This window comes from Notolepis coatsorum, assembly GCF_963971535.1.
Source record: "Notolepis coatsorum genome assembly, chromosome: 12".
Classification (NCBI taxonomy): Eukaryota; Metazoa; Chordata; class Actinopteri; order Aulopiformes; family Paralepididae; genus Notolepis; species Notolepis coatsorum.
This window is the reverse complement of record NC_140176.1, coordinates 40,123,543-40,150,083: the sequence shown is the minus strand read 5'-3', so window position 1 is coordinate 40,150,083 and position 26,541 is coordinate 40,123,543. Positions and strand designations below refer to the sequence as shown.

The following is a 26,541-nucleotide window of genomic DNA, read 5'->3' as shown; positions in this document are numbered from 1 at the left end:
CCATCTGAAGGCCCCTAACCACCAGCTTGACCCAGGCTGCCAAAAATGAAAACTAAAAGTTGACACTTGTAGCCTAGTTGTGAGATGTTCAGCTTGAGCTGCTGATATTTCAGCAACTTGGTTAAACAGGCTTCCTCCAGGCTGTGGTCGAAGGTACAGCCGACCTCTAGAATAAACACCTCTCTACTTCTCTCATTAACCACCACAACGTCAGGGGTGTTGGCTGAGATGTTACAGAACACCTCTGAATCATTATCACACGGGGCAAACATGCTGGGCTTAGCAGTACAGTGCTTGTACAGTGATGTAGACTGTAGAGGACCCTAAGGTAGATCCGATATCTTTCGATATCAAGTCCACAAGTCTGTCGTGCCTACACATGTAAAGCCCTCCTTTTTCCTCCGATTTTCTCCCATCCCAATGTTAGTCGTTATGCCAATTCCCGATCCCCTTCCTGGTAGCTGCGCACTTAACCCCCACAGTCGGTCTGGGAGAGTGGAGGCTATCACGTGCTTCCTCCGACACACGTCTAGCCAATCAACCGCTTCTTTTCACCTCGCAGCGCGGACTCTCACTGAGAGGGCGTAGCGTGTGGAAGGATCACACTATCCCACTTAGATCCTATCCGCGCTTAGCAGGCGCCCCGACCGAACTGTAGGAGTCGCTGTTTACAACGACCCGGACCCACCCCGCCAGCTTCTCCCACCCTAAACTTCCCACTAATACTGCCAATTGTATTAGTGTGAACGGCCAGCCAAGCTGGTGACAACCCCGGAACTGTGAGCTGGATTCGAACAGGCGAATCCAGCGTCTCCGGGGTTGGTGACGGACGCAATCTCCGTTACGCCACCTGACCGCCCTTTGTAAAGCCCTTTGTAAGCATGGCAACCATTTAGGATGTGCAACATGGTTTCAATTATCTGTACATGGCCATGGTGTATACAGTGAGAGCTATGACTGTCAGGAAGCCAGTTGGTAAAACATGCAGTCTAGCTTTTAGAGTGAAGATGATAATACTCTCAAGTTTCTTTAATAGTTGTCATACAGAAGTACAGAATACTTTCATACAAAATGCTTCTTACTGTTACGCTCCAGAGACTGTGCTAGACAAGATAGTATCAAATAACATAGTATAGCATGTAATTTAGAAGAAGAAAATGAGGTCACAGTGTTCGGTATAGACATATGTACAATGTTCTGAGTTACCATATAATATACAATACTATTGTTGTGAAGGATCAGATTAAACCGAATATGTATATTTATTTATATATATATATTTAATTGTATTTGTATATCGTTTGATATCCCCTGTATATTCCTTGTACAATATGCATTGAATATCCCCGTTTCTACTAAACAGCCCATAATAGTTTCATTCTACCATTGGACTAGAACCTGGCGCCAGGTTGCCATACCCCTAGGTTCAAGTTCAATCGTGCCGCCTAACATGTCGAGGCAGCCCCCGGTTCCGCGCAGTAATATGCCGGGCGAAATACGTGTGGTACTATTTGTTCATAGCGCATGTATATATGACGCTCGTAAAGTAGAACTTCCTCTTTTAGTCCAGTTCTTTACCCTCCAACAGAGTGACAGACGCAAAAGCCTCCCCACGAAGCACGTGCGGTGTAGTAGGGCCTACTTGGCCCAGAATAGGCATTGAGATATCGTGTAGATTAATAGTTGAATGGTCATAGTTTGGCACCACACCGTCGAGTTGGACGTATTCTATTAAGCTAATAATAGTCTATTTATGTATGGTGCATCGTTCGGTTCGAGTTCTACAGTTATCAGTACCCGCATCGTTCCTGACGTTATCTGGACGCTTATCCAGGCTGGTCAGACCCCTAGTGGTGATTGCATCCGAGGAGCTCCGGGTCAAGAGCGACTGGACCTGTATATTGGATTACTCTACCCGACGACGGCGAGCCTTCCACGGCTCTTGGATTATGCTTTATGTGCTTTGATTATTCCATGGATAAAGGCCAACACTGTCGAGTGTTGGAATTACCCCCCGGAGAGGACTACAGGTGAGGCGGCGCTCTACACGTGAGGTCGCACCACGTCTCTCCGTTGTGGACCGGCAGATACCGTTCCACAGAGGGTCCAGCTGTGTTCGTCTACGGCCCGAGGTTCTGTGGGCACTGGGTCTAAGACTTTGGATTCTCCCAAGACACCGTCGGCCAGATGGGATACCGCCAGCGACTTCTCTAACCCCCCCCTCCTACTGTCTTACAACCAACGGGACCCCCCCCCCCCCTTAGTGTATCCAGCTATAATTATTTAAGTACTATCGCTATCGTTTCCTAAATATTCCAGGTTGTATACTTACTCCCTGCGCAACCAGAGATTGGACATTCAATGTTGATTTACCTACGAATACTCATTTGCCATAAAAGTGCATACTTAACATTTCAAATCATAAATGTAATTAAGTGAATATTGTGTACACCCTTTGCTGTATTAAATATTCGATTTGGTCCATTTGTGTTGGTTCGTTTCATCAGGTGGGAAAGTGTTCATCATACTTATATCTTGTACTGGGTGGCCAGAAGTTAAAGTACATGAGGTAGTGGTATTAAATATCATATCTAACAATACAGTCAGGGAATTGTACCCCTCAGCTACAACTATGCAGTGTACTAATGTACAGTACTATATAGTGCAAAGCAGAAATGGGATGAGGTACAATTTAGGTACAATTTACAGTAAGGTGTACGAGTTGTAGTGCAATCCTTCATCAATAAATATAATAATAATAATAATATAATAATAATGCAGGACCTGCTCAGAGGTCTTTAATTGGCATTGGCAATTATCCTCAACACACACACACACCGGAACACACACGCATGCATTGTCTGTAGGATCGCTGATGCGATTTGTCTCTGCGATTAACCCATCCCGTCGTCCTTCCCCCCCAAGGGCAGCCGGGAGCTGACAGGCGTCAACGTGAGCCGCGCCAGGGGACCAATCCAAGTGCTTCTGTCCGTCTTCGTCAAGGACGCCACAGCGTTAGCGATCTGTTGTTGTGCATGTTTTTCCATTGGGTTTATCTTATCGGGGGGGAAACCCTTGCGAGCACGGGGAGAACATGCAAACTCCACACAGAAAGGCCTGGGAGATACCCCACCTGGGTACCTGGCATCATGGAAACCTGGTCCCCAAGCGGGAATCGAACCCTGGACCTTCTTGCTGTGAGGCGACAGTGTTAACCACTACACCACCGTGAAGCACATTTAAAGTGTGGGGAGTGGGTGCTACAGTGTGTTTGTTTAAAGTGGGTGTGTGCTATAAAGTGTGTGGAGTGGGTGCTACAGTGTGTTTGTTTAAAGTGAGTGTGTGCGTGTGGATGTGTGTGCTATGTGCGTTTGGTGGTTGTTGTTGTGTAGTGTTCATTGTTCGTTTAGCAGCCTGATGGCCTGGGGATAGAAGCTTCTTCTGAGTCTTTCTGTGCTCGCCTTGAGACTCCGGTATCGCTTGCCTGACCGCAGCAGTTCAAAGAGGCAGTTGTTCGGGTGACTGGAGTCTTTAATGATTCTCTTAGCCTTGCCCTTGCAACGCTTGTTGTAAATGTTCTGGAGGGTGGGGAGCCCCCCTCCAATTGTGCGTTCGGCTGAACGTGTCACTCTTTGTAGTCTGCTTCGGTCTTGTGCAGTGCTATTCCCAAACCAGGAGGTGATGTTGCCGGTCAAGATGCTCTCTATTGTACATGAGTAGAAGTTCTTAAGGATCTTCTGACTGACTTGGAACTTCCTTAGGCGCCTGAGGAAGTAGAGGCGTTGTCGTGCCTTCTTCACAACACTGTCAATGTGTGTGGTCCATGTCAAGTCCTTGGATATGTAGGCTCCGAGGTACTTAAAGCTGTTGACTCTCTCAACCGGTGCCCCGTCGATGCTGAGGGGGCTGTAGTCCTTGACCCCCGACCTCCTGAAGTCCACAATCATCTCCTTTGTTTTGCTGACGTTCAGGGAGAGGCTGTTTTCCTGGCACCATCCCGCCAGGACCTTGACCTCTTCCAGGTAGGCCCTCTCGTCGTTGGCAGAGATCAGGCCCACCACCACTGTGTCGTCAGCAAATTTGATGATTGTATTGCTACTCCGCTGAGCCACACAGTCGTGTGTGTACAGGGAGTAGAGGAGGGGACTCAGAACACAGCCCTGGGGGGCCCCTATGTTGTGGGTGATGGATGAGGAGGTGCAGTTGCCTGCTCTCACCACCTGGGGTCTGCCAGTCAGGAAGTCCAAGACCCACTGGCAGAGGTCATAGTTCAAGCCCAGGTCCCTGAGCTTGGCTATGAGTATGGAGGGGACTATAGTATTGAATGCCGAGCTGTAGTCGATGAATAGCATTCTCACATAGTTCCCCTGCCTCTTGTCCACGTGTGATGCTGCTGTGTGCAGCACATGGGCTATGGCGTCCTCCGTGGACCTGTTGGGGCGGTATGCAAATTGCAGGGGGTCCATGTTGATGGGGAGGGAGGAGCAGATGTAGCCCTTTACTAGCTTCTCAAAGCACTTCATGGCTATGGAGGTGAGAGCTACAGGGCGGTAGTCGTTGAGGCAAGCAGGCTTGGATTTTTTGGGTACAGGGATAATAGTGGACTTCTTCAGGCAGGTGGGGATGACAGCCTGTTCATGGAGAGTTACACTCTTAAACACTGCATGTGAGACGTAGTGTTCAGCAGCAGGGAGACAGCCAAGCTTCCCTTCCCAAGCTTCCCTTGTAATTGCAGCTCAGTCCAGTGCTTGACGTTGCTGCTGCGTCGACATGAGATGACCACGGGCTGGTAGGTGGGAGTTCATGCTCTGTTCCACAGCTGTTGATGGTTGCCCTCACAGATACGTTAGGGTCAGAGATTCACAGTCTCTGAATTTGGCCCCACCCACTCCAGCGCCATGTTAGACCAGCCACATAGGTAATTGAAGTCCGGCCAGTCAGACCACACACCAAATCCTGGGGAGCGACTGTCCAGCTTCCCACATATACACACACACCAATGTTAATTTAGTCAAGGGAAATTATGACTATATGGTTGTCAATGAAGCTTTTCCCCCTGACGACAACGAGACGTGACGTCACGTTAATGTAGATCATGTGACACTAACGTGACTAAATAATTAATGCAATGTCATTGAGTACAAACGACGACACAACATGTAGTTTACAAAATACAATCTTGCCGAAATCTCTCTACATTTTAAGACGAGACAAAATAATTATAACTTTTTTAATAATTCATGTTATTATTAGTGCAGCATTTCCGTTTCCTGTATGCAGCACAAGCACTTTGATTAATTTCCACACTTGCATTATTTGTTCTTAGCCAGCAACATGGGTTTAATGACACAATGGCGCAACAGGGTCTCCGTGGTCTTGTATGCAGTGGGCTTGGACTTGGCAGAATTGTTGAAAGTGAAAGAAGAGGAGGAGACTAGTTTGAAACTAACTGCTATGTTACTGTTAGCATTAGCAATCTCTAATTCATTCTCGCATTCCCTTTACTTCTCACGCTGGACACTAATGCAGGAAACAATCCCACCGCTGCCACCAATGTAACCGAGGAATAGTCCACCTATACTTTCAAACTATAGTCAAATAAAATCACGGGACAATTGATAACAACGGACCTGTCACAGGCGCACACCATGCAACTCCACCTAATAACGTCAGCATCAATAATAACTAGGGCTGTCAGTTTATCGCGTTAATTAGATAAATTAATTACACAGCAAATTATCGCGTTATGAAAATTAACTCAAAATGTATTACTTTTTATTTTTTATAATTTTTTAATAATTTTTTTATTATTATTATTATTATTTTTATCTCATTCATTCCATAAGAACATAGAATACACATTTACATTTTTTTTTTAAATGGTCCATTTGCATGTTCTTGGTATCTGATTCTAGGGACATCTATGGGAATGTATTCCCAGTGTCAGAAATACTGTGTATGTTACTAGGCTTGAGTAAATTGTAATGAACCAAATGAGAATATCAATTCAATTCTGATGATTAAACAGAAGGTTTTGTAGATACAGTACTGAATTCTGCCATCCCGACACATGCAATTTGAAATATGATTATAGAATATAAAATATCAGGCCTAAAATGGTTATGTGATTAAAATGCGATTAATTCGATTAATTCATTACAAATCCTGTAATTAATTAGATTAATTTCTTTAATCGCCTGACAGCACTAATAATAACATAGAACACATTAAATAGCTTACATACTGTAAGTCTAACCAGCTAGCACTAACATTAGCTTGTTTTTGTTTAGAAAAAGCTCACGCCAATTTATGAGGCTGTAACTGAGTGGCGAGACTAAACAAAAAATACACAATCAAGACTAAACAAAAAAGACTAAGACTAAAATGCTCAGACCTGTAGTTGACTATAAGAAAAATAGATAAAAGTGACTAAATGGGGGAGCTCCAGTAGCTCACCGCGTACCTCGGACGCTATTTCGGCGTCGGGGACAACCGTGCGCGTCACGGATCTGGGGTACACGAGTTCGACTCCCGGACTCGCCGTATCTTCTCAGAGTGTCTTTCCCCCGATCTATACCCCATTCAACCTGTTTCTGTCGGTCATGCTTGACCAGAAAAAGCGATAAACGCTAAAAGAACCAGCTGACTGGTCAAAGTAAAAAAAAAAAAAAAAAAAAAAGGTGACTAAATGTGATGAAAACGAAAAAGAGCATTTGACACAGGACTAAGATGTTAAATAGCAGAACATCATAATATTAAGTACAAAGGGTTAAGTAGGAGTGGTGCTGGACGTGGGTCTCTGGTCACCAATGAAGATATGAAAGTGCACACTTACCTAAGCAATCGTCCTAACAATAGAAGTGTCTGCCAGAATTGGAGATAATGATAATGGACATGCGCAAGGTGAGCCGATATATTGCTGTTTACATTTAGTCATTTAGCTGATGCTTTTATCCAAGTCCTGCACGACAAGTCAGCAGGAAGGGTACAGCAGTAACGATGTTCATCAAACAGTGTTGAAACTTGGGTGCTGCAGTGTAATGAGTAATGCAATGAGCAGTGATTTAGGTTAGTCACCTCAGCTGACTGCATTGTCACTCATCTCTGACCCAGTAATGTGTGTTTGGGGCATTGACCACAAGAGGGAGTTCTCCAACAATGAGCAGTGATTTAGACCTTTATTTCATTTTCCTTGGCTATTCTACAATACATGGTTGCAGTCTTACGATTGTGAAAGGGTCCTTATAGCATGTTGTTGGAGAATATTCAGATTCTGTCCTCGAATCGAGAAGTAGTCGCGCTACAAGGGCCATTTCATGTATGCACGAGGAGATATAATAATGATAATCTAGCGTTGATTTCAGGATGATTAGATAATCAGCCAAAAAATTACAACGGGATGACTGGATTACACTAAAATGCAGCTGTTTTGTGCATGTTGACTGGAAGCAACTCACTGACAATCGACGGGTGTATTAGACCCATAGCTATAATATAAGATATATTTTAAGCACTCGCAAATGTCGCAGTTTAAAACTATATCCATTACATAAAGACCTGGCGCTGAAGGGGGATCAGCGCCCCCTGCTGCTGGCGGTCAATGTGTTAATAGATACTGTTTAAATTTCAAAACGTGAGAGGTCTACATACATCTGCAACATCTGAAGTTGAGAGGGACATCTAAACAGCTTCTATAAAATAAAATATATATATGATTATTAAAAAGAAAACAATTTTCAGACCCCTGGCCTTCAAGGACTGCATTCTCACACAAATACAATGTATTGGGTGGAGTTTGTTTTGATAATAATGGTGCAAACCTATATGGCACAATAATCACAGAACAACTATGATTTCTATGTGGACCAGCATCTCGGACGTTCCAGATCGCTCTGGAGAAAATGATTATCGGGCAGCGCTGGTACTTTTGAAAAGTAAGTCTGAAACATTTATTTTCTTTCTCTTTCTTCCTTCTGTTGCAATTTCCTTAGAATACTTGGGGCAGAGTGACTACACCGTGAGTGAGTGAGTGAGTGAGTGTGTGTGTGTGTGTGTGTGTGTGTGTGTGTGTGTGTGTGTGTGTGTGTGTGTGTGTGTGCCTGTATGTGTACGGTTCTGTGTTTGTATGTGTATGTGTATATGTGTCATTTTGCATTTGGCCAATATTTAGGAAATACACAAACACACACACGCATGTAGATCCCACCTTGCTTTCAGAGAAACAGCTTCTTAAATGTCATCCAACTGGTAAAGGACCTTCACACGACCCAGCAGATGGGATTTATACACATTTACACAGACAAATACACACACACACACACGCCAGGGTTTCCGTTAGAAAAAATGTGTGCCGGTCTCCGTGTCCTGGAAGATTTCAATCTCCCGGATGAATGGGAGAAATTCCGGTCAGAGTTTATTGAGATTTAAAAACAATTGATAATGTAAATAACGTTCTGGTTAACAAAGGCATTCGTTTTGTGGCATTAACGTTACCTAGATTTATCAACATTAATTTATCATACACGGAAAGCGAGCGGTGCAAACACACACACACACACACACACACTGGTTGTCGCGTAAATAACGTTTTGATTAACAAAGGCATTCGTTTTGTGGCATTCACGTTACCTAGATTTATCAATAGCAATAGTAATATCAGGGATGTGATTGCGCTTTAAGAAAAAAAAGCGGAACATTTTCTAAACAACATTTGATTTTTTTATAAACACTCCATTTGAATTTATTTGTATATATTGAACTGTTCACAGGGAAGAGGAAGGTGGGAGAGGAAAGGGACAAAGAAAATGAATCAAATATATCAGTGTCTCCCTAAAAATTTTAAAGGGGGTAATCTTGACCCCTCCCAAGTCATCCTGGCTCAAACACTAACGTTAGGACCTTATCTTTTCTTCTTTGCAACCAGATTGTGCAACACCTGTAACCGCCTCCTCTCAAAGTCTTGCTACTGCGAAGGGCTGCAGTTGGACTAATGGACTCTTTTGCTTTTCTTTTGCTCTCAGGTCGATTTTGAGAATGAAGGTGGTGACATTTCTCCATCTCAGCTTCTTGGTTATGTCTAGGTTGGCTTCTGTACCTCATGCTTGAGAGTTTGATGTTTCTACAGAGCTTCACATTAACTGGACAATGCTTGCTCTCCCTTGAGTAGTGTTGAGTGGCAGACTGCGGAACTTCTTGCAAGTAACCTTCCCTGGTTGGTCAGTTTTACAAAAGCAATCCAGTGTTAGTGTGTTTCCTAGTGTGTTGACGTCTTTACAGCATCTCACGCCACTCAACAAAACTGCTAACATTATCGATAGCCAATGAAAATCTGTTATGCAAGAATAGCAGGTCTGATAAATGTTGCTTTCGCATTTCACTTAGACCAGGTGGAAAAATAATCAAAACATAAAAAAAAAAAAAGTTGTAATTTTTTTTTTACAATAAAATTTTTTTTATGAATATTTGTTTCATAAAATGTTTAGATTTTAGGTCCGAAAAACCGGAAATCCAATTAAAAACTGAAAAATCACATCCCTGTAATATATATGTTTCTTTAGACTAGAATAAGTTGCCGCAGGTCAGTATTGTTGAGTCAAGTTTACTCTCGTGTAGAGCTTGAGCAATGGCCGACTTTCAGAAACTGAAAAAGCAAACAGGCGCTTCCCATTGGTGCTGAGCACAGAAGAGGCAGGTGAAAGCGCTGTGAACTCGGAACAATCGCGCCTTCTGGTTGGTTACATTTGCCTGCTTTCTAAAAATCATGAGAATTTGCCTTTCCATTTGGGCCTGATGCGCGCAGGACATTATGACCGGAGAGATTTAAATATGTCGGACTTCAACAGATTTTCCCGGTAAAAAAAATGTAATTACCGGATAACGGAAACCCTGACACATGCACACACGCACACACATGTTACATGTGTGCGTGCATGTGTGCCTCTGTGGTGTCATCAAGGATGAAAGAATGATGACAAGTCCCCACTGGTGTCGGCTCCTGTATTAGGACTAGATCTGCCTGACTACTGTATATATACTACACAGCCAGGCATCATCACCTGAACTACTGCTAGATACATCCCCACACCAGTGACAGATCATATAGACATTTTATCATTTGAAAAGCCTATTGAGAGGTTCCAAAATCAGCTACTAAAATTTGCAGGACCACGATTACTTGGGGGCATAACCTAACTAGTTTGGACGTGAAGTAATTTCCAAAATGATCAAAGATAGATTTCCGTCGTCACGGTTACCGTACGCGTTATAGCTTGCCGGCTGGCATGAGAACACTTGGCATCGTAGCTAGATCGATATTGAAATATCAATAAATTAGGTCTCTGACAGATTACTGTGTTGCAAAATGGCATGCGATTAATGAAACGAACATGCTGTGTGGCAGAAATAAATGGTGTTTTACCGTTAGTGAGTATAATTCTGTCTTTCAATGAACACTTTGCTGACGCTGGGCGTTTATATGAATGCCTTCTTTTTGAATATGATTGATGACCTTCCAATCCTTCTCTCCTAATGATGTGTTTGAAGCACTGCAAGGCATTGATACGAGGAGCTCAACCGGAGAGGACAAATTGGATCCTTTTCTTTTTTTTCTAAAACTGTCCGCTCCAATTATCACAGAGCAATTAACGCATACTATATTTAATCTTTCCATGTCAACGGGCATATTTCCTAGTGAATCGTCCCATGGAATTCCATTACGTAAAGGAGGTGATAAGAGATGATTTGAATAATTAGCGTCTGATCTACAAATGACCCTGCTTAGCTTTTGGTAAACAACCAACTGAAGTAATTTCTTTCAAGTATTAGGTCCACACCGATCTGGATTCAGCACTATTCACTGCACTATTCCAGCTATAGGTTAGCTAATAACTATAGTAGTTATTTCTGCTCTAGATTAGTTATATATGTTTTAGATGAGTTATGCCTGCTCTAAATGAGTTATATCTGTTCTAGAATAGTTATATCTGTTCTAGATTAGTTATATCAGCTCTAGATTAGTTATATATGTTCTAGAGTAGTTATATCTGCTCTAGATTAGTTATATATGTTCTAGATTAGTTATATCTGTTCTAGAATAGTTATATCTGTTCTAGATTAGTTATATATGATCTAGATTAGTTATATCTGCTATAGATTAGTTATATATGTTCTAGATTAGTTATATATGCTCTAGAACAAGTGCACAGTTTGAGTTCTTGCCAGTAACAAATGGCAGCTTTTCCACTACCTTGCCGTCCCATGCTGGAATCTGTGCTCCCGCTTTGTTTTGTTTTTTCCACTGCCAACTGACCCGTGCAGATTCAGGCACTGCTCTGGAGTAGGTACTATCATGCTATTCGCAATTCCATACTGCAGACAGTTGATTGGTCGATGAACATTTGGGGACTGAGCATAGCGTACCTAAGTGGTTCACTCAAATATGTTTCTGGCAACATTTTAGGCAAGATATACAATTGCTGGATCTTAATATATTTTTGACACTTTAAACACTTTTTAAACATTACACCATATTTTATTATGTATTCTTAGTAAATGTGCACTACCTCTTCTACCAAATTTTCTACATTTTTAATTTTTTTTGCATTTTGTAGTTATGCATATTGTATAGTTTGTAGTGTTTGGTCTTTACCTTTTTTACTGTATGAAACACAATCTCAGGAGGGTAATACATAACCAAGCATTTCACTATCATGTACATGTACCTTATGTGACATGAATGTGAAATTAAACCAAACTTCAACTTGAAACTTGGAAATTAAGAGGGTAAATATTTGCAACTGGAGTGAATGCAGTTCTTGACTAGAATGATTCTGCGTCTGTTTCTCCTCCTGTTTATCTTGTCATCAACACGGAAAGGCTTTGAAACTGCTATTGAAAGAAGTTGGGTCAAAAAAAAGCAATTCCGTTCTTCACGAGTCTCACAACAAGGTTGTATGACGCAGTTTTGTATTCATGCAGGTGAAGTATGGTTGTTTCCAATGTCCACACATTGCTAGTTTATTTTGAGCTTTAGTGGCCAAAATAAGCAGCTGAAGCTGTGGAGAGAGAGCTGAACGGATACCAGAGCTAGTTTTCATTTATTTCATAAATAATTTCGAACAAAAAACACTATCGACCCATTTGCACTTGACAAAAGTTGAGAAACCATATTTGCAGCATAAATACACTTTCAGTAGCCAGTATAGCATATTAAATTCGATATGCCATTTTAAATGATGAACAATGTATGTGTTTAATCGGCTTATGAACCCGCTTTGACATGTAATTAAAAATATATATTTTATAAGCTGTGTGGTAGAATGAATTATAATGTGAAATTAACAGATTGTGGGGGTGACCCCTTGACAGTTATCATGGCACCCACTTTGGGAACCACTGCTCTAGGGCACACCGTCTGGTGGACATTTGCGCTCTACTGAGCACACATTTTAGTCATTATCATTCCCTCATTGTATTTCTTTACCAAATTGTCACCCACTTCAGCACCTATTACATGTCTGGCCATCCTTATTTGGGGAATTTTCTTTTTATCACGTTTTTTTTTTTATATATCCTTCCCTATCAATTTGTATTAATGTATTTAAAAATGTTTTTCCCTATCAAGGTTTTTCTTCTATGGAATTTCTTCGTTACTGTATCTTCCTTGGGGGTTAAACCAGGGGCTGTTGTTCCACTGTGGGCCTGTCAAGTCCATTGTCTCTATTTCTTCCTTGTCTCTCTGCGTGTCTCTGTGCCCATCTCTCCTTCCTTCTCTGTCTCTATGTACCACTCTCTCTTCCTCGTCTCCCCACCTCTCGCTCTCTCTGTAAAGGAAAAAACTATCTGAGAACAGAATTATCTTGTATTTACAGTTTCTCTGAGAAAATAACAGTGATAGACAGTCACACACACACACACACACATACACACACAGACACACACACACACACACACACACACACACACACACACACACAGTCACATGCAACCACACACACACACACACACACACACACACACACACACACACACACACACACACACTCACACAATAATAACCATGTTTAGCACTCCCATGTGTGTATGTGTATGCGTGTGTGTGTGTGTGTGTGTCTGTGTGTGTGTGTCCAAAACCAATGAATGCTGTATTGCCAAGGCTAAATATTATAATCAAAGCAAACCACAACATCTGGGCAATAACCAGATAATTGTGTGACCAATTCCTGACCGTACCTCCTTCTAATCAAATGTCATCATACAGTACACACACACACACACAAACACGGAGTCATACATATACAGGATTACAGACACACACTCATACAAACACGCACGCACGCACACACACACACACACACACACACACACACACACACACACACACACACACACACACACACACACACACACACACACACACACACACACACACACACACACACACACACACACACACACACACACACACACACACACACACACACACACACACACGCGCGCGCGCGCGCGCGCGCTATGCTTGGGATGTTAAAGCACTACAGATGAGCAGGTCAGCAGTTTCTGTGTAGGAGCTCCTCTCAGTGCGTTCAGGGTTGTGTATACTCACAGACAGCTCTGTCCTCTGGATTAATGCTGCAGGGGACGTCTCCCCGTGGGCGGCCCACTGTCAGTCACTCCCTGTGGGCTACAACGAGGCCAGCGCAACGCACAACACCCAAGCAAATGAGCAGGGGAACAGTCGACACCCGGGACGCATTTATGCAAATAAAATAGCTGTGTTTCCAGAGCTGTGCTGCAGCAAGCGCCAGTCTCCAATCAGATGTGGAGTTGACTCTGCTAACCGGTCAGTTTAAGGTGATGCGCTCAGGCGATCGAGCGCACCCAGAAATTACCCTTATTTTGCATGACGGCCGGCATCAGCAGGCAAACTCGACCAGGATAGAGAGGACAGAAATAAATCTGTGTCGTGATAATCCTCCTTTACGTTTACATTTAGATTTAGTCGTTTAGCTGAACGCTTTCATACAAAGCGACTTACAAGTTATGTACAACAAGTCAGCAGGAAGGAAGGGTACAACTCTAAGGGTAAGTAAGATTGTTCTTCAAACAGTGTTGAACTTGAGTGTATAGTAGTATAGACATATTAGCATAGTAGGTAGTAATATAGATTGATTGATTGAAAACTTTATTAACAGATTGCAGATTGGGTACAATACAGTACAGCTCAATACACACAATTGTTAAGGGGATGCAGACCAGAGAAAGACTTTCGTCTTGTTTACATCAGAGCATTAGGCATTAGGCAAGGTAGATTTCTTAGTAGCAAAGTGCATAATAGTAAAAGGTTAGTAGTAGTTATATTTTTAGTACAATATAAGATGTCTTCAGTCATGCAAAACCCTATACCAGTGGTTCTCAACCTTTTTACACCAAGTACCAGCTGAGGACGTAGCTGGCTCTCCAAGTACCACCATATGACCGATGTTAAAATACAGTGTATTCAGCTATGCACAGTTCACGCAGGAGGCAAATGTATTCCTAATAACATTAAGCCGGAGGCAACGCTGACAGCCGGATTCGAGACCGGTGTCTCTTGCGTTGGTGACAAGCGCAATGTCTGCTGTGCCACCCAGCCGCATTGCAATTGAATATTTCAAAATGTTTTACTAGTATCCTCAGGTCACATGGGTACTGTAGTTGCCTCTTTGACACCACCTACTGAATACCCAGAGTAGGAGATGAGCCATGAAGTTTATTCATGTCTATAAATGCTGTGGATGCCTATGTACATGAGCAGCAGGAACGTGCACAGGACTTTAGAGGGGCAGGTGCTCAAGGGCTGAAAAGGGCACTACACTTGTGTGTATATATTAACCAAGCGTGCGTAGCCCGCGAGCACAATTTTTAAGGGCCCTTTTCGGGCGGGAGGCCCCCTTTTTATGCTTTTTGGGGGGGTTTGGTGATCAAATATTGAATATTGAACTATAATAATCAGTGCAGGAGCTCACTTATCCTTGAAAGACACTTTTATCACTGACTTAAAAGGCCCATACATCTCCATAAATGTTCAGGGGGGAGGGAATAAGTGCTTACCCTACAGACCCCAAGAAGTGCTGTATAAATGCATTTTTTATTCCAATCCCGATTTGTATTTGAGATTCCCAAATCCCATTGGACTTGACTTCTTCGTGTCCCTCAATGAGTGTAATACCAGCATTCAACTGTATGCGCCACAGCGGTTTCTATCATCATCATCACCACCACCCACGCTATGCATAAAATATATAGGTTCGCGGAGAGGCACGCTGAGGAGGCCGTGCAAACTGCAATGGAATATGGGGCATCTCTCTCTCTTTACCTAATATTTAGATTCTATCCTTTCAGTTGGAAGGGCAGTCTATATGCGTAACGGTAAAAAACAAACAAAAAAAACAAAAAACTAAAAAACATTATTATTATAATTTCTTTTCAAAAAGGGCACTTTTTTGATGAGGCTCAAAAAGGCAGGTGCTCAAGCACCCCTTGGCCTCTATGTGTGCATGTGCCTGATGAGCAGGGTGAGTAACCTACATGCCATTACTGATTTTTATCTATTGACTGATTATAGCTACTTTATTATCTTGAAATAATATAACACTAAATTATATTTTTCAGCCAGATAGATTTTTTACCGGCCAATAAATATATATAGCTTTTTAGTATATCTCCATGAATTATTATATGTATTGTGTGTTATCTCTCCACTCCACGCTATGGTAGTGCTTGTGCCAGCACAGGAGATACGATTGAAATACAAATTTTATATATAGGCTATATACATATTTAAATCAATATCTTCCTTTTGTTACAATCACAGCCAGGGCCTCTCTCTCGCCTGCCTGGCAGCAGGCTTGAATCCACACCCTTATATGGGCAGCTTGCTGTCCATGCTTCCACACGCTGTCTCCCAGGATCTACCTACACACCTGAAACTCGTCAGATCCTGCCACTCCTCATCCGAGTGTTGCTTAACCTGCCTTGGTACTAGGACTCTAACCTGTTGCTTACTCTGCCTCTGTATCTGCCTTGCTCTAACCTTGTGTTTCTGTGTGTAGGATCGCACACCCCCGGTCTACGCCTCACCCGAGACATCACCAGCCTGGACGCTCCCTGGGTATCGCATGGATAGACCTTCCTCTTCCCCTCTCGTACATTTCAGTCAATTCTAACCCTGTCAAGCATGGTACCCAATTAAACATCCCAAACCACCTCATTCTCCTCTGCCTTGTGTTCTGCTCTTGGGTTCAAAACTAGACGCCACCCTAACACCTTTTGAATAAAATAGGCTCAGGAATCAGGATTGCTGAAACTAATTAGCCTACTCCATGTCAAAAAGAGTAGCCTATAGTAAATGTATGCACACACACACACACACATAGGGTGACCAAATCCATATGATCCAAATGCAGGACAGCGTGTCGATTTTGCGGGACATTTGTTGAAATTGCGGGACAGTAATGAATATGTATACAATAATCATGTTTACATAATGTATTCATTTTGATCAAAATATAAGCATTTAATGTATTAAAAACACAATAGTGTTGTGTCTTAATTGCTTATTATACTCATAATCACTGTATAGAAGAATACCACAATCAAACATGCTGTTAAATTACCTACCGACTCCTAGCGGTTATATGGCTATAGAGTTAAGATACATGAACCCTGTGATCTCTCTTGTAATGTGATACTGAAGTGCATACATGTATTACATTGTCTACACTGGTAGTGGCTTCCTTGATTCTAAACCTGTGCAGAACACTACAAACATTACATTTTTCATTCAATGATAATCTGACAAAATTGTACAATTATTAAAATGATAATACTTTTAATACTTTTATCATATATACATTTAATTTTTAACATAGAAATGTGCCTCTGAAAGTTTCAGCACCATGGAGAGCACCATGGTGCCTTAGTGCTTGAGGAATTTATATTTATTACTGGACCGTGCAGCTTCCAGTAGAGCCTTCTGACCAAGAGCATATTTATAAAAAGCTGCACATGTGAGAGAGAAATTAGTTTTGACTTGTATTTCTCTCTTCACGAGCTTAAACAAAACTCCTCATAGAGCGCATCCATCGGTCTAACATGCCGTTGATCTTAAGGGCTTCAGCTGTAGCGCATAGGTCAGTGAAGCTGACGTTTCTCTTTAGAGACATGACAGAAAGAGCCTTCAGATAATTCTCATCGGAGAAATCGAACCACTTCTCGAGGTAGACGATGCAGACCTGTAGCACGATGTGAAATATGCTCTGCCAATAACAGCTTGCATATATAGTACCTGGCGCAAGCTGTTTATTGCCGCGACCGGAAATAAACAGCTCGCACCAGGTACTATATAATGCGCTTGTGCTGGTTAGACTATAGGCTATGTTACATAACGTTACGTATGTAGTACTTGCGGTGCGTGCATTAGTGCATGTTTTGGGGATTAATGAGAGGACAAAAACAATAATAATTAATAATAATAATTAATAATAATAATTGTTTATTGAATTGCGGGACATCGTTCTTCTCTTGCAGCATGCGGGACAAAGGGCTGAAATGCGGGACTGTCCCGCACAAATCGGGACGTTTGGCCACCCTACACACACACACATACACACACACACAAGAGATGGGGAGAATAGCTTATAGCAGACTTAATGATTTTACAATATTTTTGCTAATGAAGTGAACTTTATCAACTATCCAGTTTGTTTTTATAGTGTAACTTTTAGCTACTTCATTGATCATCATCATTGAACGTACAGAGAGAAAGATAGATAGGGAGAGAGTGTGAGATGGGCTCAGCGACCCCCCTCCCTCACTATTGGAATTCCACAAAACCGATTTCTCCTGTGCCTGTAGCCTAGTTAGCGCTAGCAGCTAACGTTAGTTAATGTTTTTAATGCAACATGGGCATACAGGAATGGCGAGGATGTAAAGCATGTTAGACACATTTATTGGACCCGTTGCTCGCAGAGTTTACATGAAAACAGCGCAACTCGCAAGATTAGTTATCACAGGCTGTAGGACGCAGGGCTGAAGAGCTGTAATAGCTTCTAAAATTGAATAATATATCAGGCTCAGCCCCTCCCTTCCAGCTGGAGTTGACGTGAAACAAGGAAGTTATCAAATGCGAGCAAAACGTGCACTGTCAAGTCCTGGCTCTAGGCAGAATCACGAATAGTGGTTTACGATAAGTTAATTTGATTTTGAATGTGATTCATTGCGCACTAGTTAGATTACACGTTGCGGATGTTATGACTTTGAACGTCTGCCATTTCCACCACAAAAGACATACAAGTAACAACAATACATGCATCGATCATGAATATGCAAAATGTCACGGTCGACGAATCGTGACAGCCCTAGTGTGCACATAGGATAACTAGCTGATCCAGATAGAGTAATTGCTGTACCTGGTGGCTCAGTCATCACTTCTACGACCATATACTGTATAGTTGCTACCTGGCCTGACAGAAATTCACTCACACGTTCCTAACCAGACCTCTTTGTTGCAGTTCCCATTTAGGATTTGATTAACTTTGTGCTGCTAGTTTGGGAGCCGTAGGAGAGGGCTGCTTATAGGTGGGCTGCTTATAAGATAAGATAAGATATTCCTTTATTGATCCCCTTGGGGAAATTCTGCGTCATAGCAGCATCGGGAAGGGGGGGGGGGGTGTACAGGTATGGGCAGGGTAATAGTAGAAATACATAAATATAGACAATGAATTGGATCTGAATCACTTTGCCCACGTCTGCCGGCTCTGGGCTGAGTTTCTCCTGATCATTCAATACATTGTTGGAAAGTTGAATTTGCCGCCTTTCGATCGTCACCTCACTCAACCGTGCTTCGGGTCTCGAGTTACAAGACAAAATATCCGGCAAGCGTCATTTGACAAGCCGTTCGGACGAGTGACCACGTCCGGTTGTGAATGGTCATGAACTGACCAGTCACCGCTGATGGCAAAAATGATTGACCCAAAATCCCAGACGAGCGCTGACACTGGGGGAAGGTGACACAAGAAGACGATGAAGTCCATTATTTTTAGGGATGCACCAAATGGGAAATTCTTGGCCGAAACCGATACCGAAAATAGGAAACAACTGGCCGAAAACCGAATGCCGAAAGGCCGAAAATGATTAATATAAATTAGGGCTGTCCCCGACTAAGGATTTGGATAGTCGACTATGATTGGCCAAAATTTGCCGTTAGTAGAATATTAGTCAACTTAAAAAAAATATATATATATATATATATATATATATATATATATATATATATATATATAATACTTTTTTTTATCATTCCATTTGGGAATGGGGAGTGCTTAATGTCTGAAGGAGTCGACTGAAGGCTTCTTGTCCTCTGCAAAAGCATGCAATTGGTCCACTGATGGATACATCTTGATATTTGTCTAGTCTAGTGTGTTCATTAGATGGGTGAAATCCTCTTTCAGTGCCTCTGTGCCTGTTTTCGTAGGCAGTTAGCCTCTGGTATGCGTGCCATTAGCGTTAGCCACGCTTCTAGGCCTCTTTTCTTTTGGAAAGAATGATAAAAAATATATATATTTTTTTTTTATTCGACTAAGAGGTTGGCAGTCGACTACGGCTCCTTTCGACCGATTAGTCGACTAATCGACTAATAGGGGTCAGCCCTAATATAAATATATATATAATGTATTTCTTTTTTTTTTCAGCTACCTGATTATGGCAAAATACATGATTATGGCAAAACTTTACTTAAATAATATTAATAATCACTATTATGGGCCCATAAAAAATTTATTCAGCACTTTTGAATGTATACATTAATTCCAGACTGACTGCTGAAAGATTGTACAATTTAAACATTTTCTCTTTGCATACAACAAAATGTGCATTAAAGTCAAGTGAATTTTATTTTCTCTGTAGGATAACTACAACAAAGTGCATTCAGAACAAAGCCAAGGTGCTTTAAAACTGCATAAAGATCTGCATAAAGACACACACACAAGAGGGATAATAGCTTATAGCAGACTTAATGATGTTACTGTAGTGGCTACTGTCATAATTCATGGAATTATGGAAGGACTATTGTATTTACTACATCTCCCGTGACTCTTAGCGGGGGATGACGTAGCTTACGAGAGACGAGTGAGAGAGGACCGGAACGTTGTTAGCTAGCTTAACGCTAACATTTGTTTAAAAGGTTTTAACCGCAACGGGCATATAGTAATGGCGAGGATATAAAGCATGTTAAAGACGCATTTATTGGATGCGTTGCTCGCAGAGTTTACATAGAAACAGCGCAACTCCCAAGAGGAGTTAGTTATCACAGGCTGCATAATGCAGGAAGAGCTGCCAAGCTGCTCTTGTTATACGTTGCGCAAAGTCTGTAGCCACGTTTTGATTACGTCATCACAACAACACTTTAGGTTACGAACGTTACGTAACCCTGTTCTTTGACATTCAGTGATATATTTTCTGTGCTAAAACCCTTTCGGCCAAAAGCCGAAAATGCGTATCGAGAGTATCGAAATGAATGGCAGCGGACGGCCATTTTGGATAATCACGCCGAATTGCGGTACACACATTACAAAAACCTTTGTAAAACACTCATTTTCCATGGGATTTACTACATCTCCCGTGACTCTTAGCGGGGGATGACGTAGCTTACGAGAGACGAGTGAGAGAGGACCGGAACGTTGTCCAGCTCCTACCTCTCAGCTGGAACCCAAAAACAGATATCTGGCAACAAGTCAACACAAAAGTAAGGAGCAAATATTTTATTTCAGTGTGTTCAAACCTCTGTTTCTCTATTACATTAGCACTCAAAGTGCTAAGAAACTTCAGAATGTTACCTTTCAAAAGAGACCAGACTCGTGTATGTGCTATAAGTATAACGTATAATAAATTGCAAATTACTTTGGGTATGCAATCGACAGGCGTTTTATGCTAAATGTGCCTGACTGTTAACACATTGACTGCCACACTGTTTTCCCATCTTTGTACTTAGTGTGCCAGCGCTGTAAAGTATAGATATTTTCACTGTGCGTTGCGGTGTTTGCAGGGCTATATCTATATTCTATATTATAGCTATGGAGACAATGCTATGGCTCATTTGACATTAACACATTGTGCGCCATAAACGGCGTAAATCGTTATTGCCCGCCATGCGTTGAACGCCAACAACGGCGTAAATCGTTTTGGGATCAATATTACATTTTTTCGCCATGGCATTCATAATTCATCCAGCCTCCCTCCGGACTGCAGCGGCACCCTGTCTGAGATTGCAACGCCTCAATACCGCCACCTGGTGGATGGTCGGGTGAGTTACACTCACGCTAAACCGGAAGTGGCGATTGGTGCATCGAGGAAATTCCTCCTGCAGTAATATCTTGTTACGTGGGTCCAGACAAACACTCGAGTGCATTTGGATCGCTTTCGAAACGCAATAATCGATATGATTTCGGCGTTTATTGCGCCATACAAACCGGAAATGGATCTAGGAGATCGACGTCAAATAATTGGGATCTTTTTCCTCCAGTCTCATCGGCGAACGGTAAGAGGACACTAACGTTATTTTCAGCCCGATTGTCCATGTATTTGTTTGCAATCAGTCTGATCAATATATCAACCCATACTAAATAAAGCCGTTACTGACGATCAAGGAATTATAAACGATTCCCCCCCCCCTTTCCTTCACGCATGATGAAGCATAATATATACCGATCATATACATTTGAATTTTTTAATATAGCGTGTATAGGAAAGAAACGCCAAACGATAATCTATCATATGCGTCAGGGCCTATTACTAGCGTTTTTGGAATTACAGCAGAAAAGCTTAAAAACATACTTATATTCTAGACGGTATTAACACAACAATGTATGAATGAAAAAATATAACGTTCCCACATCCGGAACGATATATAATCGATGTTGAATGGGCCATAGTAATGCAGATATAGCTATAATATTTAAAAAGGTATAGCCCTGCAAAGAAGGTAAACATCTCCATAGGCTTACAGCGCTGGCAGACTGGGTATAATGATGGGCACAATGCCCGGCGCCCAATGTGTTAACAATCCATCGTTCAACATGTGAAAAAGAATACATTTTTCATGTATACATTCGCGTGTTATACCGTGGTGAATATTGTATAGTTTCAGAGTGATCCTGGCTAATTCCTGAAAACGGCGCTATGGAGCAATACGTGAATTTTGCTAAAAGCATTGGCATTGCTCGCCTGTACACACTACTATTTCCAATTCAAAGGTATATAATAGGTATTATGTTTCATCATGAATGCATGAAAGTGGGGGGGGGGGGGTCGTTTTTTGATGCTTTGATCGCCAGTAACGCCATTAGTTTTGAATACTACATACGTTGATCGGCCGGATCAATATGAAATCATTGTAGGATCAAGGTGGAATTTATGTCATATAGTCCTTACCTAGGAGGTATCCCAAAAAGAATATTCCAATTGTCTGATCCAGTATTGATGTCGATCGGGTCCCTGACACGAAGTGGCACGGGATATGCCTCAAGTGTACTGAACGCGCTTCGAAGTGCTCACATGAAGCGATTCACTTGGCTTGGTCTAAATTCTGCGCCCGGACCGTATACGATGTAATACAGAGTGTGAAATAAGGTTTCAAAGGGTGGACGATACTACCACCTAGCACGATGCACTTTTGGGATTTCAGAATGATTTCCTATGGTAACACTGAGGTCCGTGAAGATATAATGAATAAAAAAATTAGTACTACTGAGAGTATGTAAACAGATGAAGAAAAATAAACAGTGTAAACAATATAATTAACTCTGAATATAACAATATGAGAAAAATAAACAGTGTAAACAAAGGTACCCTATGGGTTATAGTATACGCTGACGATATGAAGTCAATGAGTCAGGTGTAGATTCCTGTATTTTCCTTTTCATCATTGCTTTATTATTACGTTTGTTATTTTGGCTTGGGTCCACTCTGAATCTCATGCTTCCCTTTTCCATCTTCAATTCCCTGTCATTATAATAGATTGTTCATCTTTTTGTCATTTACTTTGGTGATTGAGGTGGTTTGGGGGAATTGAGAGTGGAGGTTCCACATTATGTTATGCCTTTGAGTGTCTCCTGGGGGGATAATAATGTTTTATATTACGTTTGTTGTATAGTCTCGTGTTGGTCAGTGTGCCGTCCTCACATTATGTGAGTCTTCTTTCTGTAACCATTGGCAACCACTTTCAAAAGAGAATTCCTAATTTATGTGCAGTGGTATCACGGAAAAGCACAATATTACTATTGTACTGTGAATTATTTACAAGATCCAGTAATAATACACTAAATCATTATGTGTTGGTCGATATACCTCTCATAAATCAACACAACGATTTGCACATAGCAACTATTATGACAATAAAATAACGGATGCTATGTTACGGGCAGCCACCCTGGAAGAATACTTTATACTTTTATACATTATATTTATCTAGGTATTTTTAAGTGTCTTATGATGATGACTGTGATGATGATTTATATGTGGCTTTAGTCCACACATAATTTTTTGTAAATGGCTGCTTTTTTATATAGCGCTTTTATCCAAAGCGCTTTACAATTTGTTACTCACATTTGACCCATTCACTCACACATTCACACACAGACGGCGGAGGCAACCATGCAAGATGCCAACCTGCTCATCGGGAGCAATTAGGGGTTAAGTGTCTTGCTCAAGGACACATCGACACGCTGCCCGGGAGGAGCAGGAATCAAACCGGGAACCTCCAGATTGCCAGACGACTGCTCTACCTCCCGAGCCACTGGACGGCCTCATGCAAGCTGAAAAAAAACATTTCCTTTCACTTAGTTTCTTCATATAAATCAAACTCGGTGGGAAGAAAAATAACCTTTGATATTGTCAGTAAGTACGTGATGCCAGAGAATAAGAATAGACTGGGTTAGAATGAGGATACAAAAAATTATAATAATTGGAAAAAGACTTTGGACAATATTGCACCGAAATAAATGTTCTCATCATGCGGTATATTTGTAGATGTGAGTTGTTTTTCAACACTCTTTCAAATGGTCTTTCTCAACCTTTGAAAGATTATTAACCTTCTCTGGGGTCACTCAAAACACAAGTGCCCTTAAGTGTTCAGTGCTTGGCCCCGATACATTTGATTCCCTGTTTATGTAATATAATTTGTGGAACCAAATAAAGTATTAATGTGTGTGTATGTGTGTGTGTGTGTGTGTGTGTGTGTGTGTGTGTGTGTGTGTGTGTGTGTGTGTGTGTGTGTGTGTGTGTGTGTGTGTGAATGCTCTTGGGTAGTCAACGTTTCAACTGAACTCGAGTGGTTTTTGAGGGTGCCCTGTGTTTATTTAAAATGTTTTTATTTGGTTACCACCCAGCCTACGACTCAGTGGACAAAGAAACACAGAGTGCTAAAGTAATGGGGGGTGACAGTGGCTCAGGAGGTAGAGTGGTTGTCTGGTTACCAGAATGTTCCTGGTTAGATTCCCGCTCCTCCCAGTGTGTCCTTGAGCGAGACATTTAACCCCTAATTGCTCCCGATGAGCAGGTCGGCACCTTGCATGGTCGCCTCCGCCGTCTGTGTGTAAATGTGTGAGTGAATGGGTAAAATGTAGGGATGTCCGATATTATCGGCCTACCGATATTGGCATTCAAATGTGATATCGGAAAATATCGGTATCGGTTACATTTCTATAACCTTTATTTACCCAGGCAAGCAAGTAAGAACAAATTCTGATTTTATTTATTGTCAAAAGTATGCATAATGTTGTGTTAATTCCACAACAAGAGATATGTAAGGGATAATGTATAGCTACGAGGTCATTGTCGCAAAATAATTGACCGACACAGAGTTTAGAATACCGAGGCGCCTCGCCGAGGTGTTCTAAACGTAGTGAAGGTCAATTATTTTGCGACAATGACCAAGTATAGGCTATACATTATCCTGCTTATTACATGGCTAACTTACTAACAATATACCTAATTCATTTTACACCATTGACAAGACGAGATCAAATGCAGACACAGTTGTTCTGTGGCTCTGTCAGCCCAAATAAAGTGATTATTATTATCGCTGGCAGCCGGCAGGTGTGTCTGATTGCACTGATGCAGTGTGTGTCAGTGGGCTTGATTGCTCCAGCTGCGAACAGCGTTCATTATTGCTCGGCAGCGGTCCGTTATCGAGTAATAACGGACCGCTGCTAGGGGCAACCGAGCGCTATTGACCAATCACAATCAAGCATTTCGGCGAATGTTAAAACACCATGTAATAAGTTATGTTAATTACCTGAAATTATTCCTTTTTTGGGGGGGGGGGGGGGGGGGGGGGACCCTGCATATATCGGTATGCATTTAGTCATTTAGCTGACGCTTTTATCCAAAGCGACTTACAAGTTCTGTACGACAAGCCATCAGGAAGGGCACAACTCTATCAGCTGAGCAACAATGTTCATCAAAGTGTTGAGTGCTACAGTGTAGGTTAGTTTATTAGGACAAGTGCATGACAGTACGGTTAGTTAGGGTTAGATTTTTTTTTTTTTTTTTGAGCATCCCTAGTAAAATGTGAGGAACAAGTTGTAAAGCGCTTTGGATAAAAGCGCTATATAAATGCAGTCTGTCTACTCAGCTCAGAATGCTGCATATGAGAGCTGTAAATTAGGATATTAAATTAGGATTAATGTAAAATAGACATACAGTCAGGTTCATAAATATTTGGATGGATTGGATGCATTTTAAATTAAACAATCAATATGTGCTTTAAGTTCAGACTTTCAGCTTTAGTTCGAGGGTATTTACATCCACATTAGGTGCACTGTACCTCACCTGCCTAAAAGTTAACTGTAACATAGAACCTGCTGCAGCAGCGAGGAGTTACCAATTCATGTATGTCACCTTTGATGTCTTCTCCGATACTCATGACAGCACTTTTGTCGATACTGTAGAAATAAGAAGAACAGTGCTCATCCTTGAGCTGGGCTGCTCATTGCACACAGAGCAAGGCTTCTTGGACCATCAGCCCTTGGGTGCATGGATCTTTCCTCAGGACTACAGGGGCTGTAGGCTAGTGGTTTTCATACTTGGCAGCCTTGTGTGGTTTTCAATCGCAGGCCTATCGGGGGCGAATCAGGCAAAACGAGCCAAAGTCTGCTCAGTATCTGCTGCAACTTTTTTAAACTTTCTTCCCCGACTCTTTCTGTATCAACCAGCTTACTTTTCTCTCTTTCTCTCTCTCTCTCATCTTCCTGTCATTCCCTCTTTGCTTACTTTACTCTCTAGTTGCATCCTTCATCCTCTCTGTCTCACCGTGACCCTGTTATCCTGCTCTCTCTCTCTCTCTCTCTCTCTCTCTCTCTCTCTCTCTCTCTCTCTCTCTAATGGTGCAGTTTACTCCCATCGGTTTTGTTAAAACATCACCCCAAGGCACAGTAAGCTAAAGCTCATACCGTATTGGTCCAAATATAAGACAAGCCTGATTATAAGACAAGCCTGATTATAAGA

General features: G+C 41.8%; 1 protein-coding gene across 3 annotated transcripts in view; it reads right to left on the bottom strand.

The window, feature by feature from the left end:
• Positions 1–26,541, bottom strand: part of tpk1 (thiamin pyrophosphokinase 1) — a 318,684-nt gene that overhangs the window by 33,478 nt on the left and 258,665 nt on the right. Inside the window, exon 9 of one of the 3 annotated variants that reach the window (XM_084325681.1) lies at positions 23,704–23,849. The exons of the other annotated variants lie outside the window; for them this stretch is intronic. Within the exon in view, the coding sequence (XP_084181807.1) occupies positions 23,728–23,849 (122 nt within the window). The 3' untranslated portion in view covers positions 23,704–23,727. The remainder of the gene's footprint in view (positions 1–23,703; positions 23,850–26,541) is intronic. 3 annotated transcript variants of the gene reach the window in all.